Here is a 21719-nt window from a genome sequence, read left to right on the forward strand (position 1 = left end):
AGATTTCTACAGTTTTGGCAGAAAAACTTGGGAGCGGGGTGGAGGGAGAGGAAGGATTCCATACAAGATATGCATCCACTCTCTCTGAACTAAGGATTATCAGTGTAATGGCACTTACTCAGTTTGCTCTATTTTACTGTCTGTGGACATATAGAAACTTACCAAAAATTTTTTGCTTGAAACTGATGGCTCTCTATGCATGCAATAATGGTTTGCTGTCCATCAATTGTTTTACCATACACCTTGATTAGGAAAAAAAAAAAAAAAAGAAAAAAAGAACAGAGTGAAAGTTTGAGTAGACCTTGCTCAAACTGCTTATACATCTGGTTCTACTATTGTTACATAAACTGTAAAATTTTATTTTATAACCCTTATGGTTATACATAATATTCTGTATATGAAACAATAAAGTATTTATTACAATGCAGAGAAAATCTAAGATTAAAAAACCTGAAGGTCAGTCATCTTAACTAAATTTTATATATTGAAAACCCCTTTTTCCACCACTACAGGAATTCTAAGCCTTATAACAGTGACTACTGAGACAATATATACTTCTTACCAGCTGGGTTTCAAACACCAGTTATTCTACCAACTATATGACAATTGAAACACCTATAGAATAGCAAAAAGGGTGGGTTTATTCCTCTGTTCTGTTTTATCCCCCCAAATCAAATAGTACTAAAAATTATCTCAGCAAACATCCAATCTGGTTTCCTTTACAGGAACTGGAACTCATCTTACTGCTTGGGAATCCAATTCAACTTGTTAACTCAGCAGCTGAGTTACTTTTTTCCCTCCTAGTCAATTTTTCTGTCACATCAATATAAAGCACAGAACAGCCATCAATAGATCCGTTTACTGAGATTTAAATAGTTATAGGGCTTGTAACAGTAAGCAAATACTATTTTAGTCCAGACTAAGAAGTTTTATTTTAAGAAGCTATCAGAACCATCAATTCTAGTGGTAAGAATGCAGCACTTGGATATATAGGAGATATGACAGAGCAATGCAGCACTTGGATATATAGGAGATATGACAGAGCAATGCCAGTTTGCTTTACTAAGACAGTTTTGTCAGTAAACCAAGCCAAGAAAGATGTTTTTTTCTCATGGAATTTTTCTCCCCTTCTAAGCAACCAGTCAGATAGCCAGGATCAGCAGGATCAACCTGAAGTAGCCCATAAAATGTCAAAATGAATTAAGAAGTTTGAATCAAAATGCTTAAATGCAGAGGTAAATTTTCGCTATGACCTGCAGTAACCACCCACTAATAACCCAATAGCTAAAACATTACATTTTTGAAGCTTTCCTGCATTTCTCATGAAGCCCCAAAAGTCAAAACTGCCTTTCTGGTTTACAAATAGCACCCTTTTAAAATTTCTATCTATCTATGTAGTACAGTGGTTATGTAATTTAGCACTTACTGTGCAGACACCATTTGGATAGTGTTCCTTCACATATGCTTTCATTGCTGTTTCAACTGAATTTCTCCAGGACTCTATGGCATTTTCAACTTCATGGGGTCTAGGATCAGTAGCCTCCTTTCTTAAGTGATCGAATTTAAAAGAAATCTTGTTCTTGGGATCCAGAAATTTTCCATTTCCCAAATCACCATGTTCTGTTATCAAAACCTGTATTATAAAATTTAAGTTAAAATTTAATTCATTTATATATATATATAATATAATTTATTAAATTATAAAATTAGTTAATAACGTTTGCTATTCAGTAAAAAAAAAAAAAGCCATGTCAAATCTAATTATATCCTACATTTAATGGGAGCTTAATCACACCCAAAGACTTACATTTTAAACAAAACAGGCATACAGCAAGAGAGGAGAAGACAATTATGGTACACTGCCTCAGAAAAACAAATCTTTAATCTTACCCTCTTACTGCAACAAGCAGTGCAAGACAGAAATTCACGTCTTCTACTAAAGATGGAGCAAATTGTTTTTACAGCTACAAAACAATGAATTCAGCTACACTGCAAACTGAAATTTCAAGCTCTTTAGATACCCCTGAGTGATTAACTTATGGGACTGGTACTGGTACTATTGAAGGGGCACAATCTCTACATTTTGGTAGGGAAGATGAATTTCTTCCAATTTTCTTGCCAAGAACTGTTCCAATACCAGAACATCTCTAACAGTTTAAGGAACATTGCAAGTATTTAATTTTATTCATACCTGTTCATCATAACCGTCAATTTTTACAGGAGTAAACTGGTCCAAGTTGTACTGTGCAAATGCACTACAAGAGAAAAAAACCAACAAAAGCTTGCATCAAGCACAATTTTTTCCTTAGTAGCAGTTAAGGAATCTAAATAATAGCTAATTATCTGGGCAATGATGCATTAAAAAAATATATCTATACTTTACCTTGCAGGCCAAAAATTCTTGGAATCACTTTGGTTCAGTGTTTGTATTACAGATTCCAACCACCATTACGCAAAAATTTATATTCAGAAGTAACCTGATATAGAGAAACATCTAAGCTTTACAGTAACCCATAGAAAATGGAGGAACAGATAAAATTTGAGTTCCACAGGGAATCAACTTACTAAGCAACATATCTCCACTCTCACAGATGAAACTAATTTTGAATGGAAGTACAGTAGGATGTTCTGATACAGGAGTAGGGTCTAAGGATGCAATATCTTACAGATGTTCAAGTAACATCTGCCATGAAACAGAAAATAAAGTTGCTCTAACCATTAGATACAATACAGATCTCTCCTCTGCTGAGAGTTTAATCTTGCTTTAAGATGCCCAACACACACAGTAGGGTTTTACTTGCCAAGCACACACCTTGAAACGAACCGCTTACTGATTATGCAAGTCCTACCGAATAAACATCTTACTTTTATGCAACTGAGTATGTGACATGTGGTACTTACTGGGCTGCTCCTTCCCTGAGAAGATTGTCGTTATTAAGCAGCAACCGAACATCTGAAAGGAGGTATTTATAACATATAAGTACAGGTAACTCAGAAACTTGTTTCAGTCACATAACTAATGTCAACAGACTGTACAAAAGAAAACAACCAAACTACTCCTTACCCACAGAGATTACTAGGTAGGAAATTTATTGCTTCATATTTTATAATTTTGACTGAATAAAATAAAAATAATAGTATAGAAATGGATCTCTTCCAAGCCAATCTGGCAAGTAGATATAATCTGTATTCTACAGGGTCTAGGAATCTGTCAATCTTTTGAGTTTTTAGAGAAACTCTGAATGGGAACAGCACAGAATTCTACCAAGTTCCCGTTAAAATGTGTATTACCAACTCTCTCACACTATATTATTGTTACTGTATTCTGATGACACTGATATGGTATGCATTGAACTTATTGGTTTTTAAGCCTTACCATTTTTAGTCTCATTCCTTAATGACACTTCCTATGCAGAGGATTATGCAGCACAATACCATTTTTTCTACCATGATTCAAGAAACATGAATACAGAATAAAGTCAACACTCTCCTCAAAATTACTTAACGTTTATTGTGCAACAAATTTCTTATTTATGCACTTGACTTTACTAGGCACTGTTTTAATAACAATTTAATTCACTGCTCATTAATAAATCAATCATTAGTCTCACCAGAACATATTAAACCTCTTCTAAGTATTTCCAAGATATCATTCAAGTGAAAAGAAAAAAAAATGGAATATTTTTAATATATTTTATGTTGTTAAAAAACAAACAAGCAAACCCTCCTGAAATAAACCAAATTTGCCCACCCAAACCAAAACACAAAATACCCCAAAGAAAAAAACCACCTTGTGTACTCAAAAAACCTCACACAAAACCAACCAACCAAACCCACAATTTACAAAATTGGAATGAAAAGCTTTCTCTCTCTTTTTAAGACAGCAGCCTGAATCTCACTGAATACTGGTCAGGCATTTGTGATCATATGTTTGCTATGTGTGTTCAAACACATTGTACTCTGGTATTGAGCAGGTAGTCGCAACTATGACTTAGCTTAACAATAAAGTTTATAAGCAGTACTACTCTAAGAAATTGTAACAATCTTCAGAAAGTTGAGTTAGTAAGATACTCACTTCAAAAATGAAGTGGCAATTAATTTTAAATAATAATCAGCTGGCCACAGTTTAACAAAATACAAGGTACTTGTGAAAGTATTGCATTCTTTAATACACTTAAACTCTCTCCAGTCTGACACTGACTACAGGTTTAGTATACCAAATTTACTTTTTTACTTGAATAGCTTCAGGAACATTTGTAAGCCACAATTATAAAGCCTGCCTTTCTGTACTATATGTATGCCCAAATATCTTGATGGCAGACAAACAAAATTTTTTTTAAAAAATAACATCTTAGGTAAAGTTCAGACAACAATAGTTGAAAGAAGCTTATTTTAAGTTTCCTTTCAGTTTACCAATACACTCAGTAAAATAGAATGTGCCCAGAATTTAAAGGTTAGAAATGTTTGAAGAAGATTAATATTCTTTCCACAACTGGCATTAGGCAGTAGTCTTCTGTGTATTCAAGGTTAAGTATTTGTAATGATATTCCTTCTTAAAAAAAAGGACAATTTTAATGTCAGCTAGTTTAATTTTTGTTGAAAAATATTATTGTTTATCAAAGATAAAAAATAAGAGTATGTGTGTTCTAAACAGAAACCCTTTTAACTGTTAACTCATGACTCATTGAAAACAGAGACAAAGATTGTTCTCACATCACAAAAAAAAGTAGTGCTTCCCTTGTTTTGCATTTAAACTTCAAGCTGTCTTGTGACTGCAAAGCTTATCATGCCCAGCTACAAAACCAGCCCTTACAGTGAGGGAGCTGCTACAATATGAGCCACATGAAATTCAGAAGAGTAATCAGCAATGCAATTTTGGATATAGATGCCTTAAATGAAAGGACAGAGTAGACAGATACTCACCATTGAACACCTCATTGAATTCTCCAGGAGGAGCATGAATTATGAATTTTGCTGCTATACGCACCTTAAATACAAAAACAATCATGTGGTTTTATGTAGTTACATTCATTCCTATTCAAAACAGTTATGCATTATGTAGTTTTAACAGTCAGACATGAAATTGTACAACTCCCACATATTTGTTCCCATTATTTAATTTACTTGGTCTTTATTAAAAACACAGACTATAAAGTTCCATCTCTTCAAACAGATTAGAGATCATATGTGATGGAAGCAGATGGTGAAATTGAGTCATTCATGTTTTCTATTACGGGAAAATAGGAAAAGATGAATATAACATCAATAATATATTCACAATCTACATCAGCTTTTAATCCATGGATGCCTGGGAATCAATACACAATCCAAGGGAGACAAAAAGCATGATGAAGATGCATTTGATCTTCACAGCCTCTCCCAATTGTACCATGTATCATATGGTTCTATACTTTTCAGAAGGTCCAAACTGACAGATTAAGCTTAAAAACATTGCATAGACACTAAAGCTTGTAATTTCACCTGCATCTACCTAAGACCTCTTAATACCACAGTACCAGTAGATAAAGCTTAAAAAACCCTTGAGATCTGAATTAGTCATTAATGGCTTTCAGCCACAACTTCTTGCAGAGAAAACACAGCATAAGCCAGTATTTCCACCAAAAGTATGCACACCTCCCCTGGCTTTCTCTCTTCTGCTTGCACAAGCCCTTGTACAACAGCACAGAGTGCAAAATCAGAAAGTTACTGCTCTTGCTTTTTTTCAGACCAGGTCCCCAAGCTGGTTAACTACACAGCTACAGACACATATTTTTGCAAAAACCCCACAAAAATACTTTCTAAATGTGAAACAACATTTAAACTTCTCAACTATTACCTTACTTGCAGAATGTCACTTAGCAGACATACTTTCAGTAATTCTTTTTCCCCCTTGCTAGAGGCACCCATTAGAAAAACTAACTAAACATTGGTTCCCTAACTTAACCTGGCAGAAGTTCCTATCCTTTGCAGTTATCCAAGTTCCCAGACACTTAAAGCTCTCTTGCATCCTTGATATGGTGTTGTTATTCAAATACAGGATACTACCTGAACCAGAGTTTCCCTTTCCAACACCTTCTATCATGTATCCATGGAATGAAGAGCTGGAAGATTCAGTGTCTGGGAGCACTGTTTGAAATTAATGTGTTTGAGAAACACGCATTTCATTAACAAATATCCAAAAATAACCAAAGAACGAAGAACCACATTTACACATTTCTTTGTATTTGAAACTACAAAAGAACTGTGTGAGCATGCTAGAGCTCTTGAACTGACAAGAAAACTGCTTTTACAACTGAGGGTAGCAATACAACCAGTGTTTGGGCTCCTGCTCCTTGACAGGGCCCAAATTTCAGACAAGGCTCTCCAGGAGAGGTGGTTCAAGTTAAAGTCTTGGGAGACCACTTAGCTGCCTCATTAGCAGTGTTCAACCCTAATGAGATCCTATGTGACCAGCCCAGGCAGCTTTCAGATCACTAAGATCACACCACCATTCAGAGCTGGATAAAGAAAATGGAAAAGTTGTCAGTTCCCAACTTTCTAACCTAAATGCTGCATTTTGGATTGCAGATAGCCTTGTCTACTACCTCAGATACCTACATCAGAACTGCTCCTTTAATGTAAACATGAATTTGCATTATACTGAGATAAATGCCACAGAGTTCACTCTTCTCAAAAGACACACAGAGAGGCCAGAGCACCTTCTTCTATGGCTGCTTAGGAACACAACCTGGATTGTCTCCTTTGAATTAAAAGAATGTAAATTTACCTGTGTTACCAACATTATCCAAGTCACCAATCCGCACACTCCTCCACATCTTGCTGAAGTCAAGGCACAGTACTCAGCTCAATGCTCAAGCCAAAGTAATATAAAGAATATGAAATAAAGCTAATCTATGGTATTATTAAAGTACTTATGAAGGAGAAGACAGGCTCCAAGTTTCTATCACCAGCACATTTTAGCAAATGATCAATTGTGCTGGTTTTGGCTGAGGCAGAATTAATTTTCTTCACGGTGGCTAGTAGGAGACTGTGTTTTGGATTTGTGCTGAACACAGTGGTGATAATAGCTGTTTTTGTTGTTGCTGATCAGGGCTTTCACAGAGCCAAGGCCTTTTCTGCATTCATACTGACACACTGGCAGTGGAGCTGAGGGTGCATGAGAGGTTGGGAGGAGACACAGCCAGAACAGGTGACCCAAACTGACCAAGGGATATTCCACACCACGTCAAATCATGCTCAATATATAAAGTGGGGGGAAGAACGGGGAGGCGGTGGAGATTTTGGAGTGATGGCATTTGACTTTCCAAGTCACCTTTACATGTGATGGGGCTCTGCTCTCTTGGAGATGGCTGAACATCTGCCTGCCCCTGGGAAGTAGTGACTTAATTCCCTGTTCAGTTTTGCTTGCATACACGCCTTTTGCTTTCCTTATTAAACTGTCTTTATCTCAGCCTGTAAGTTTTCCTGCTTTTACTCTTCTGATTCTCTTTCTGATCCTACTGGTGGGGCAGTGGCTCTGTGGGGCTTGGTGGCTGCCTGGGGTTAAACCATGACACCAATTAACAGGGTCAGGGATCAGCCCTGAAAAGCAAGATTTCAGCATGACTATCACCTGGCTGACTCCCAGCTCAAGATGAAGGTACAAAATTTCTTGATTCCTTGACTTCAGGTGAACAGGACTGCATACCCCTGCCAAGGCCAGGTTAGCTCTGGGCAAGCAAAGAAACAAGACTTGGAGATATTTGGAGTTGTGAAATAACAGTTTTGGGCAGGCAGCAGCTATAGAAGCAAAATTAAGCAAAACATGGGTGCCCAAACTGCACCCTGAAAGACCACATGCTTTAAACTGGTAATATCTGTAAGGTGAGACATTAGGTCTATACTAAAACTGGACCACTACCACATTTTCATGTGTTTTGGTAATATAAATCTAGTTTTGCTTATGTTTTTCATTACCAGTAAAAACTATTCTTATCAGTCTTATCAATCAGATTAGCTATACTATAAATAACATTCATTCAAAAGCATTCAGTAGTAACAGATGTCCTCAGGACACACCAACCTAGACATTACTTTTTACAAACATTTTACCGGTAAATTCAATTTCTCACTGATAGTTTTTTTGGTGTGAAAATTAATCATAGATGATACTTTTTGTAGAAAAGAAAAACACAATCATGCAAATTTGCAATAAATACCTCATCAAGTATAAAGTATATTCATGCCTACAAAAGCAAAAAATCTAATGTGTTTTCAGAAGTTGAGTGCATCAGCTAAGACACTCTCCATATTTTACTAATCTGCCTTTGTGAAGCCAATTTAAAAGTAATCCACTTTCCTTCAGCAGTTAAACTGAATTAACTTCTCTGTGATGAGTATCTGATAAAGTCATTATTTCCCCAATGCCTATATACAGGAAGCTCATATAAAAGAATTAAATCCAGTAGTCTCACTTAACACATTAGAACTGAAAAGCACTTACAGATTTATTGACACTGAATTTTCCCAGAAATAAATGCTGTAAAGGAGGCTTCTGTTTTTCAAACCCAGACTGATACTGAAGGATAAATGAATACACTTCCATGAGCCTCTATGAGATGAATATCTCCCCCTTTTGGCAGCAAAAAGCCTCTGGCTCAGCTGTCACTTGGGAAAGCACAATTAAAACAAAGGGATAGTCCATATAAAATATGATGTTCATGGCAACTAAAAAAAGATAAATTAAAAATGCACATAACTTGTAATACAAAGTGACAGGCAAAAAGCTAAACTGCTCTTTAAACTGTTTTAAGAAAACAAATCAGGTGCATTACAATTGCAACTAATGCTGATTATTCAATGCATTGAGACTCCTAAAAATTGATTTGAGCAAGCCAAAACAGAAACATCATATCTTAAGAATCCAATTGACAAAATCTTTTTCCGTTCAAAAGAACTGCACCCTTACACACAGTACAAGAAACTTACACACGTATCAGCAAGTAACAAAGAATTGTTACAGCTGAGTCTTCCTTTAGAAAATTCACACATAAAATACCTGAAGTTTCTCCACTTATTACTGTAGTTACAGCCAAAACACTACCTAAAGTTTAAGACAGTATTTTATTGATGTAGATTTGATTTACAGACAGTTACAGCTTCAAGTCTTCAGAGTGGCAAGAAACTTCAGACACCACTAATCCAGAACATCTGATTACCAGTGGTTTATAAAAACCCAGCTTTTATCACAGACCTATGTAAGGAATCACCTATTTTCTATATTAAATTTCTTGAATGTAAAACCCCCTGATTTATACATGTTTTTATGAATCGTGTCTTTGTACAGTTTGGAGCATTAATTTGGACAAATCATACAGAAGCTGAGAGCAGGTTTAAAAAACATGTATGAAAATGATTTCTAAAACACTGAGAAGGGAAGCATTCCCCATTGCAACCACTCTCTATCCAGTTTTCACATTTACACCACTCCCAGTCTTGCTTAAATTGAAGTCTGCTCTCAGTAGGTAAGAGCTTGCAAGATTTACTTTCACAATTAAAGTGAAGCCAAATGCTACCCATCACATCAGTTAAAAGTATATCAAACCTACAACCTCATTGATTTTATAAAGTAAATTATTTCAATTAAGGTAAAAATTCATACAGAGAAGCCCAGCAAAAGAGAAAAGGACAGGATTGTTGTATATGATGAACATAATTATTAGGCATTATGCCCAATTCTTTATTCTGCTAGAGATTAAAACAGTTGGTCTCTCAACAAATGCCTATACTCAGTTACAATACATGCAGTTTTCAGACTACACAAGCAAAGAGCAATGTAGCAATGTACAGAATGGTGGCGGTTATGCTAAATCTATCTTTTTTCCCATACTTCTGCCTTTAATTCACAATTTAATTTTTCTCAATGCACGATACCCATCAAGTACACAGAGAAATCCTACTTCTCTATCTTTTCCAGCCTACGACATTCTGAAGTTTGCTTCATTTTGAAGAAGTTATACATAGCAGCTTCAAACGCCCCGAGATCTCTCTTCCTGTTCCTGGCACGAGAAGCGCCAGTGGTCGGAGGAGCCCGACCTTGTGCGCTCTCTGTGCCTATATATGGTCACTGCTGCCACTGCAGGGCCACTGCCAGCTCCGCCTCGCACTGCGCTAAGGTGCATCTGACAGTAACACAGACATTAAAACTCTCCCTCTTCCGTTCTTCTTCCTCCCTCCCGCCCCGCTTTTAACTCGACTGAAACACAGTTATTTCACAGTCGTATTTGCTAGGCACCCTGACAGCTCACTCCTTCAATCAACATCCATGCTGCACAGAAAAAACATGCTGATAAGCAGGATGCTGTGAAACCTGGGAAACTTACACTTACTCTCTTTCCTACACATCTCTTATTTCAAATTCAGAAATTCAGCTGTGCACTCTTTGCAGCAGCGAGACCCACCTCTTCCTCTACACTCAGATTAAAGTTCACTGCTCCACAGCAATAAAAATTAAATAGAGAAATAGATACTAAAAGCCCTTTTTACCTATGAAATTGCATGAAATTTGGGAGGGCGGGGAGGGAAAAGAGGAAGAGGGAGGGCGTGCAAAAGATTCGCACAATAATTTCCACTGAAAGACAACTTTGTTGCTAATCACAGGGGACTAAAAAGAGCTTCCTCAGGTTACTTTTAGCTCTGTTAGAGCAGGCTCAAAACATTGTACATCATGCATTTATGTTCTGGATTCCTGAGGATACCCCCGCTATCTTACAACACACAATAAATCTCCCACTCGCAGAAACCTGTGTTTGGCAGAAAAAAAAAATAAAAAAAAAAACCACATCCAGAAGGGATCTCCAGGAACAGTAGAGTCTAGAGAGCTCTGTTCTCAGTCATGCCTTCTGTGTAACTCCTGTTGAAAACCTGTCTGCAACTATACAAATGGGTTTGTCTTGACCCACTTAAGTCTATTTACAGGTAGCTACAGGGTTTTCTCACATTTAGCTCATAGTCACATAAATATTAACGCTGACTGATTTAAATAAGGCAAGTTTGAATTCTCTCAATATCTGTAAGTCAGTCACACTAAAAAAAAGGGATTAATGCTTGTACTCACTGGACATACTGGACATAACAGTTATCTAGCTTTATTTAGTTCTGAGTTTGATTCAAACTTGTGATTTGAGTTCAGCTTGAGCTGTATGATTTTTCAATATGCAGCTTTGTTGTTCCTTATAAAGAAAAACGTCTCTGACATCTACAACTCAAAATGAATTTTGCATTGATATATGTAACACATTAAGGAGCACAGTCTAAGGTTCAAGTACTTGCAAGATACAATGCTTGAAAAGCTCTATCCAAACATCAACATAGTTTTTGACTTTGCAAACCCTTCAGTGTTTAAAGAAAATGCAACTGGCTTACCCTGCGGACACCTAGATATTTAGTAGCACTGCCTCCAATTGCTCATTAAGTCTTTAGGTTAGGTACTTCCCAAGATGTTACACCAGTATTTTTACAAACTCCTATGTATCATCGCTGCTCATCTGTTTCTGTAAGTATTCAGACAAGCAAATTGATGTAGGTAAAGAATAGCTTAAGAAGGTAGCAAGGAGATAGCAACCAATTTAGCTAAAAAAGAGCTTTAAAAAATTATTGCTTCCTGCTGCTAACTGTTTAGTGAGGCAAAAAAAGCCTTCAAACAGCTGGACAAGCTCTGGGAACAAAAATTTGAGAAAGGGATTACCCCATGTCAGTAGGAAACTGCCTTCAAAGCATCTTATGAAACCTCACCATACCCATGGATATAACTTCAGAAGGAGCATCCCAGAACATGCATCATCTCACACAAACATGGAACAAAGACAGTGACTCTGGTAGAAAGGGAATGAATATAAAAGTAATGTTGAAACTACCTTCCTACCAAGCTCAACTGAAAATTCACAGTAGTGTCCAATTCACTTCTGCTTCTAGAAGAGCTAAGGAAAAAACTCTGTAAAAATGTGGTTCTGTGGCACAGGAAAGGAGGGGCAGATTCCATACCTATGGCTGCAACTGAACAGACATTTCCTTAATTGTAATGCTTAAAGCTGCATTGCATCTGGAGAACACTGGAGAATCTGTTTTCCTCAGTTATTTTTAATACACAAGTATTTAAGAATATGTAACAGTACCAGCAATTAACAGTGGTGCAAAAAGTGAATCTTACACAACGTGGGCTAATTTCATTGCATCCTTTCTACCTGACAACCTGACTTGAATAATGAGATTTAATTTCAAAAAAATAACCACTTTGAAAGGTGGTGGATTCTTCACTGTAGGGCCTTTCAGCAGAAGAGTATCTAAATATCATAAGAAGTTTCCATCTTAAAATCACTTTACACATCATATTAAGAAGGATTAAAAAAACCCAAACTCAAGACAGGACTCCTAAGAGTCATTCTATCATGCCCAGCTAGCAGAAAGGAATATGAAAGCAATGGATGTTACTTGGGTAATATACAAGACTAACCATTAAAAAAATTAAAGATAAATCTCCCCCATGTTATTCTGCAGTTACTTTTATTAATCCTGAGTATATAAAATTCAAAACATTTTATTATATATATTTATATACAGCTATTATGTATATACTGTATAATGTATACATTATATACAACTATTTATAATTATATATAAATATATACAATAACAGCTGAGGAACTGCATACTTAGCTTATGGATTAGATAGACAACAGATCAGCAGCATAAAAAATTATTTCCTTGCAAGTCATTCACTGGAAACTGAAAAAGTAGTAAAATTTTACATTTAATGAAAACCAAAAGCATTAACTTTTATTTGAAAAGTAAATGGTATTAGAAATGACTAACTAAGACTTCACAAAGCAAGAAACCAACAGTGTCATCTCCCACACAAAAACTTGAGATGTCCTGTTACAAAGACATCAACACACATGATCCTCAGTTGCAGCATGGAGGCCTCCCTTTCTCAGTAGTCTTTACAAAGCGGTATCCACTAAGCTAAAAAGCACTTGGGTAATATTCACGAAGTGTTCTACTACAAAGTCCAAGTTTTTAAGGTGATTCTTTCTCCTGTCCCAAGATTATTTGTTATAATGAGGCACCCCAAGGACATTAAGCCCAGATTCAACAGCAGCGGGGAGAGAAAAGGAACGTAACAGAAGTTGCTCTATGAAAACTGACAGAATAAGTCATCATCTTAACTGTTATGTCTCCCCCTCCCAATTCCAGTGTCTTACAATTCTCTCTCAAAGTTACCTATTCATGGTTTTAAGGCCTTCTGTCAAGCTAAGAAAGCATTTGAAGTATTTTACATTTCAGAAGCTTTTTTACTCAAGGATTAAAAAAGTAATTGCCACATGCTCAAAAACCTGCTTTCATTTCACAACGAGCACTTTAAACTCGTTTACATTCCACTTCCAGAACCTGAAAGTGAACAGCATACACGGCTGCCTGTAAAAAATACATGGGCTTGCTAAATAATGCAGCTAAAACCCTTTTTTGACTGCCAAAATTGAAACCAACAGAAAACAGAATTTCTCAGCAGAACAGTAGGTTGAAGACTGTATTGGTAGGCAACAGAACTGTATCTATTACATCTCAAATTATTGTCTCCAGTTTCATCACTGTATTTGCCAATAACTTGTCTATTACTCTATTTTTGATTCAATTTGTTTTTCTTCTTGAATTATTAGGTTTCCTAGGTAGCAAGCTTCTGCAACAAATTTTGAACAAAGACAGCAAGAGGGGGGCTTTTGATGGTCTCGAGGTGCCACTGCATTATGAATACTCCTTAACACGGTAGAAGTCATAATCCCCAAAGGGTACCTGTTTTCTTTGAACTAGTATTAAGGAAAGAATATATGACCTGAAGTTTTAGAAATCACTGATATTTTATTTATAATAACAGGTTTCGTTTGTATTCATCTTCAAGCTTCAAGTAAGTACTTTTAACTTGTCAGAAAGACAAACAATTTTGCTTTTGTACAGTAACTTACTGTGGAGGTACACAGTGAAAGACAAGCAGCACAGTACACAAGTTGCAACAATTAAAAATTAGGAAAAGTTTCTGACCATGGGCTTAGACAAACATTGCAACATCCCACCCATAGAGCCAGTACAGTCTCTGTCCCTGGAAATACCCAAAACTCAAAGGGCAAGTCCCTAAGCAACCTTATCTAGGCTGGCTCATTTTGACTAAGCAGTATTTGAGTTACCTTCAGAAATTTCCTCCAGCCAGTATGACTGCAGAAGTAAATCAAGTTACTATTTGCAGTTACACACATAGTATATGATTGCTTCTTCAGACAGTGTTTAACATCTTCCCAAGAAAGTGATTCAAATATCTATTCTGTCTATTCAATCTCAATGGTATTGATGAATTTTTAGTTAAAAAAAAACCAAACAAACCAAAAGTCTAACTCAAGACAACACATTATCTTCACAGACATTTTCATATATATCCTGAGATGGACATGAAAATCTTAGATCTTAGAAGGCCTCCAATATTCAAAATTACATGTCAGTCTTAAAGGCCCTCCTAACTTCCTCATTCTTACTGAAGAATTCCACCAAAATGTTATCAAGGACTTGCAAGACTTTAAGTTTACTTTATAGATTACAGTGCAATTATACCCAGGAAAAGGTTATTCAAATGCAGCTCCTACTCATCTACAATCTCCAAGCCTCATTTGAAACAATTCTGAAAGACACAAATCTCAATCCTTTCAAAATGAGTGATGTAGAGCACTAGAATTTCTTTAACACATGTAAATTAGAAAAGTAACATCTTTACTGTCAAAATTTCTGCTAATGCTTTCAAAGCAGTTTTAGGAAAAAAGTTTGTATTTGCATTGAGAAAAGCACCTGAGCCTCCCACATTGGTGGGCTCATACATGTAAGTGCAATCTGCTTTCACTGTATTATGCTTTAAGGATAGCATTACAGGTGAGAGATTCATTTTACTGGCACAAATTTTTCATTCCAAAGCACTGACATAAGAGATTGGTTTTTCTTAATCTGACAAAACTATACCACAGAGCTTAGTTTAACTTTATTAGGTAAATTAGGTGTTAAAATATACGAATCTAAGAAGTTACAAAGTTACCCAATGCACCAGGAAATACCTGGAAGCCATCCAGGCTCACTTTCACAGATGGGACTACTTCCTCATTATAAGAGAAGTCTTCTTCGAATCACACTGTCAAACCCATCTTTCTGAAAAAGTGAAACTACTGAGATATAAGCTTACTGAAAGAGGTGTAGTTCCTTTTTTTAAAAAAATGTTTGACAATTCCCATATTTATTATGTTCAGCATTTTGAGGAATGTAAGAGCTAATTTAGTATTTAAAAACTTCATGTGTTATCCTTTCCTCCCTGAAGGCATGCTGATTTTCTGAGGCTTTATCTCAAGTCATACAGATCTATTTAACTCCTGTGCTTTGTAGATTCATGTTAAAAACAAAAAACCCCAACCAAACCTACAGAAAACATGTCCCTTCAAGTCACCAAAAATGGAGTAGAGAACACTGCTTATGTTTTATGATTTAAATAGTTTTTGTGCTGTTTTTCATTTGCGCCATTGTTTGTAAATGAATATTTATATTAGCAAATGCAACTTTTACAGTAATCATAATCAATTTAATCAACGGTTTGATGAACCATTCATCAATTATGGCCTATATTCATGTAGATATTCATGTACCTTTAATATTCCCACTAATATGCTTATTGAAATATTTTATATGTGTTTACTAGTTTGTTGTAGCTAGTAAGAAAACAATTTCTAACTAAACTGGACTGAAATGGAACTGCAAAAATGGTTACTAGACTTTAACAAAACTACATCAAATATCCCATGTACATAAATAGGTATTGCATTCAAAACTTGTTAAGTGATGATGCATTATCTATAGGAAAAGTGCAGAAGTGATGACTTTGTTGCTTGAGATTTCAGGGCTTCAAGATTTCCACCTCTCACACCCCATTTTTAAATAAACAAACTGAATTGATAAACAAACTTACGTTATTCAACACACCTAAAAGCTTCTAAACTTTCAGTGACCTATGTGAGTAACACAACTACAAAACACTCTGGATCACAAAAGCTGTCTTTAGCACTGAAAAATCGCTGCTCCTGGATGCTAAAACCTGTAACTTTCACTGACAATGGTCCAACTTCAGATCTTTGGATCTACACAAATCTTACACACCTTATTTGTTACAAATAGTCTTTTTTCTTTTTAAATGCTTCTTCAAATTTATTGTCACACTCACTGCATCACTGAAAGAAAAACAAAGTTTCAAAAATATCTTCAAAAATGTGAATCTAAGGGACAAGATTGAGTTCAAAACCATTTATGCAGTCTTGAATATTGAAATGCTCTTTCTAGTTCCTCTCCTTCCTTGGTTTTAAAGATTCTTTACCTGAACTGTAATAATCTTGTTTTCCATTATTTCAATTATGCCCCTTTCTATATTCTCAGTAATACTGAACATTGTGAGTTTTAAACCTGAATTATGCTACAGCTAAACACAGTAATCATAAATCTAGCAATAGTAAGGTACATGGATCTGCTTACTGCCTTTGCAACACTTAAATCTTTTGATGAAACATGAAATATGAATCAAAGACCTTTCTGAACTTGTCCCATCATTACATCACTCGATCTCCTACTTATTTGTGCTCATACATAATTATTACAAGTCTGAGACCAACAAGTTCTGTTATTTGGTTCACCTTCTTTCCTTCTTGAATTTTAGGACTTTCAGGGTTCTAGTAATGTCTCTACTGAAATTATCTACAAAACTACATCACCACCATCATATGCATCAGCCTTCAATAATATCAGTTCTGTATCATGGGAAGAAAATATATAAAGGAGCAACGTGATTTCTTTCTCATGAAATGCCTCTTCGCACCTACTCCTGCACTTATTTATAGTCCCAACTGGATGAGTGAGAAGGGTGTGTTTGTCAAATGCTGTCCAGCTGATTCTTTTTTAAGCTCAGTAAAACGGAATACTTGAAATAACATTTTTATTGTACAAGAACAGCACAACTTCATGCATCAGAAACAAAATCTGAAGGTATCACATGTATATTGCCACATGTATATTTTGCATGAGTTTACAGTGTTATCCATCTTTAATTTCTTAGCCAATAGAATATACTCTCAGGCTTGGAAAATTCCACTCATGCAGGACAGTCAATTTTATATGGGACTGATAGAGAAATCAATTTAAATTTACAATGGAGGAGTGCTCATTCTGTTCACTTATACCAAGGCAGGAAGAGTCTCTGAGTCTCTGCACCCATTTTTGCAGAAAAGAAAAAATGAAATTAGTGAGTGGAACAAAGTTCAGAACTTAACTCCATCAGCCAAAAAAGCACAGGCGGTGCTTCCAAGATCATACAAGATAAAACTGTCATTCTGTCTTTTATTGTTTGACAGGACAAGAAGCAATGGGCACAAAATGAAACACAGGAAGTGCCATCTGAGCACAAGGAAACACTTTTTCACTGCAAGGGTGACCAAGCACTGCCATGGGTTGTCCAAGGAGGCTGTGGAATCTGCATCCCTAGAGATTTCCAAAAGCCATCTGCACATGGTACTGAGTAGCCTGCTCTAGATGACCCTACAAAATGATGTCCAAGGATCCCTTCCAATCTAAACCACTGAGTGATGTCAAGATAACTTGTAGTCAAAGTATTTTTTGCATACTTTCTGGAACAACATACTTGATAGGTGTTACTTTTATTTTCTATAAGGGGCTAGAAAAAACGAAATTACCACTTATACTTCTGCATCACATTACTACTTGTATCAACAGAGAGGTGGCATTGAAATGTGAATTAAGAAGAGGAAGGCAGTCTTCAAACGTCTTGGGAAGAGGATAGCAAGAAATTGGTGCTGTGTACCCATAGGCATATCAGTGCATCTCTAGTTATAAAACAGGGTTAAACAGAAAATCTGCTTTACTGTAACTACTTAGATATTTTAGACATACTTCAAATAAGTTTGAAACATCATTTATTAATGCCTTCCAGATTTGAGTCACCTCACAACTTCCACAGCAATGAAAATTAAGTTTTAAAGTGGAAAGTCAGTAACAGCATGTATTACATAAAGGCAGGAGCAGTGCACCAGCACCATGTACACAAAACACCACACCCTAGCTTGGAAACAGGCAGCTGCCATAAAGCTGGATCCTACAGAGGACGACAAGGAACAGTGATAACAGGTCTCACAAAACATCCTGCTTCTTTTGAGACTTCTCTGGAAAAATCTACCTCAAATTTAAATTTCCAAATGCCACAAGAAGAGTACATGGTACATCTCGCCAACACAGTCCCTCTGCTCCTTGACCTCACACTTCCCCAATTACTGCCTCGTAGCAGGAAGCCAAATAGCCTTCATCATCCCCACAGCTCCTTCCTCTCGTAAATCACATGTATCCCATCTCCTCCCGGAGCCTGCGGGGGTGCCTGGGGACGGCAGGCGTGCGCTTCGGAGCAGCCGGCCGGCACGGGCACGGCGCCTCGGGAACGGGAAGTGGAGGTGGGGGAAGGGAAAGCCCTTCCGCGTCTCTTCTGTCTCTCCCTGCCGTCCCCGGGCCCCGCACGCCGGGCGGGGGCGGCCGCGGGGACCGGCACAGCGGCCGCCGCCTCCGCCGGGCCCCGGGCGCCGCCCCCGCCGGGTCCGCGCCGTACAAGGCGCGGCGGGAGATGCGGCCGGGCCGGGCCGGCCCTGCCCCGGCCTCCCCCCAGACCCTCCGCCCGCCCCTCCCGCGGCCAGAACCGGCTGTGCGGCCACGCTGAAAACAGGAGCCCCACCGGCTCGCAGGGACGGAGGACAAGAGAGGGGCACGGTTCGGCGCAGAATATCCACCCATCCCTACCTTCTCCTCGTCGGACAGCTGCTCCTCCAGGTCCGCCATCTTCCCGTCCGGCTGCGCCCGCCCCCTCCCGCTCCTCCTTCCCGGCAGGAAGGGCGGGACCCGCGCGCGCTCCGTGCGGAGGCGGTGCCTTGTGCGCGCGCGCGGCGGGCGGGGACCCTGGGGCGGAGGGGCCGGCCGGGAGCGGGGGGTACCCTGGGACCCCGGGGTGGAGGGGCCCAGCGGGAGCGAGCGATCCCGGAAGGGTTTGAACAGCAACTGGAGTTGTGGGTAATCACAAGTAAAACTCACAAAATCAGGTTGGAAAAGACCTCAGGTATCGAGTCCAACCTATGAGGAACACCACCTGTTCAACTAGATCATGGCATCAGTGCCACATCCAGTTTCTTAAACAGCTCCAGGGACGGTAACTCCCCCACCTCCCTGGGCAGCCCATTTCCATATCTAATCGCGCTCTCTGTGAAGAAATTCCTCCTAACATCCAAAAGAAACCTGCCCTGGCACCGCTTAGGGCTGTGTCCTCTTGTCCTGTCTCTGGTTGCCGGGAGAAGAGGCCGACGCCCAGCTGGCTCCAGCCTCCCTTCAGGCGGCTCTCAGCCCCCGCCGTGGCCGGTGCTCCGTGCGGGTCCGTGGATGCTGGGCCTGAGGCCCGGGCACCTCACAGGGGCTGGGAGAGCTTGTGGGAAGCTCAGTCTAATATCAGCGACAGAGAAATGTGTGAAGTGGTTTGTACTGTAGAAGATTGCACATGGAATGAGGTCAGTGGGACAAAAATAAGTATATTGGAAGTTTTTTACCTCCAGTCAGGAACTGTGAAGAATGTCATCCAGCAGTGTGACGTCGCAGGTACACAGGGATTTGGGCCGATGACTTGCAAGGATCGCCTCTGTGCTAGTGGTTACTCTGGTAACATTTAAAATTACAACTTAATGTCCAGCAAGTGTACTTCACCTCAGCTATGATGAATGAGGAAAAGCTGACCCTTGATGGGAAAATCACAGGTGTTGAGATACACCTCCATCAGTCATGGTTAGTGGTGTGAATGTAGCCAGCTTCAAGCCAAAGGATCTTCTTAGGCTATGGATTTCATCCACGTCTGTCTTTCTTGCAGGAGTATTTCTGCACAAGTGCTGCCAACGCACAGTAGATCAAAACATGCCTATCCCTGTAGGATTTTTCAGGGCTGTTACTCTAGATGCTTTAAGAGGATTGTCACGTGAAAATGACAGAAAGTGAAATTGGACAATAAGGTGTTTAAGCCAAATGTGGGTATTATAATGGCACCAAAAAAGTCAGTACATAATGAAAACATGTAAATAAAAATAAGTAAAGAATAATTAATGTATAGGTTGGACAACTTGGCTGGTTCAGGGCAGTTGAAGAAAGATTTAAAAATACCTGAAGCCATGGAGGATAAAGATAATGAACAGTAGTGTATTATGTCAGGAAGAAGATAAATGACAACCAAACCTAATGTTTAATAAGACCATTGCTAGATTTAGAGTAAAGTATAGAACAGAAAATGTGCATCTAAGGGATATTTGGATTTTGAACATTTTACATATATTATTTGGACTCAATAATAAAAGGTAATGGTCTGTAGCAGGGAACAGCATTGTGCAGCTTTCTGTGTCATGCAACAGTACTTTATAACTTCCACCCAGAAGTCTTAAGAGTAACTACTTGAGGTCTGTGAAATGCTCCTGTTAATTTTTAACATACCTTGGATTTGCCATCTGGGGGATATTGCTATGGGTATTGCTTTATTTAACATCTATCAGGAAGATAGTTCATAAAAGTAGGTCTTCTCAGATAAATGTGAACAGTTTTCTTATAAATGAATATCTCTATCTGTTGGATGTACTATGTTTACAGCAGATTTTTCTTGGAAGTTTGCTGAAACTAACATAATGAAGTGAATGATTCAGAGGAGGATGGTGTAGTCATCGTAGAAACTGATGTGAAACTTCTTAATAGTACCCTTACAGGTACTTTACTGTGACCTTAGGACTTAATGGGAAATGAATAATCATGCAGAAATAATGTGACTTTGTATTTTGTGACTAAAGTTATTTTGGGGTGTTTGTATGTCTTCTCAGGAAGAATATAGAAATTTCAGAGGGATTTTAAAGGAGGACTAAAAATAATCCTGGAGATGCAGAAAAAAAATCAGGATATGAGGCTTAAGGATGCCAAGTCTGAGATGTGATTTTGGATATAGCAGTAATACATGAGTTAGTTTAGAATTTAAACACATCTTCAATGAAGTCATGTATCTCTGCTTGCTGTTTTAAATTTAATACATCCAATTTCCAACCAGTAAATCTCATATATGAAATTCATATTTTTTCATGTGTCAGTGTCTCTACACATTGATCAAAGGCTAATTTGCACTACAATCACATACAGAACAGCAAAATATCCCGTAGCTAGCTCATATCGTAGCAGTTGTCTAGTTCCACTATGTGAAGCTCACCATGGGCTAGCAGATCTGACTGATGAGCAGCATGTGGTTTAGTGTAGTGAGAGAAAAAAACCAATAAATTATAAAAAGAACCCACCTCCCCATGCCCCAAACAACAGCTATTGAATTTTACTTAATCTAATCAGATGTAGTAGAGCTACCAGTCAAGTACCTTGCTATTTTTCTGCACTGCTTCTGTCTTTTTTTTCTGTATTGACTCTGTAGAGCCAGACCCATGGCCCTTGAGTAGCATTGGGAGGTAGAGCAAAGAGCTCCTTACTGCAAGGTCTCCCTGCAGGGCTACCAATAGGGCTTGAGAGAAGTGCAGTTTCTATGCTGAAGCCATCCTGAAGATTGG

General features: G+C 38.1%; 1 protein-coding gene across 1 annotated transcript in view; it reads right to left on the reverse strand.

The window, feature by feature from the left end:
- Positions 1 to 19112, reverse strand: part of CAPZA2 (capping actin protein of muscle Z-line subunit alpha 2) — a 32335-nt gene extending 13223 nt beyond the window's left edge. Inside the window, exons 1-6 of the mRNA XM_086887040.1 lie at positions 18901 to 19112; positions 4924 to 4987; positions 2902 to 2953; positions 2192 to 2255; positions 1427 to 1633; positions 163 to 242 (exon numbers count right to left, since the gene is read on the reverse strand). Of these exons, the coding sequence (XP_086743166.1) occupies positions 163 to 242; positions 1427 to 1633; positions 2192 to 2255; positions 2902 to 2953; positions 4924 to 4987; positions 18901 to 18939 (506 nt within the window). The 5' untranslated portion in view covers positions 18940 to 19112. The remainder of the gene's footprint in view (positions 1 to 162; positions 243 to 1426; positions 1634 to 2191; positions 2256 to 2901; positions 2954 to 4923; positions 4988 to 18900) is intronic.
- Between the last annotated feature and the right edge of the window lie 2607 nt (positions 19113 to 21719).

The sequence above is a fragment of the Cyanistes caeruleus genome, chromosome 4, assembly GCF_971803275.1.
Source record: "Cyanistes caeruleus chromosome 4, bCyaCae1.hap1.1, whole genome shotgun sequence".
NCBI lineage: Eukaryota > Metazoa > Chordata > Aves > Passeriformes > Paridae > Cyanistes > Cyanistes caeruleus.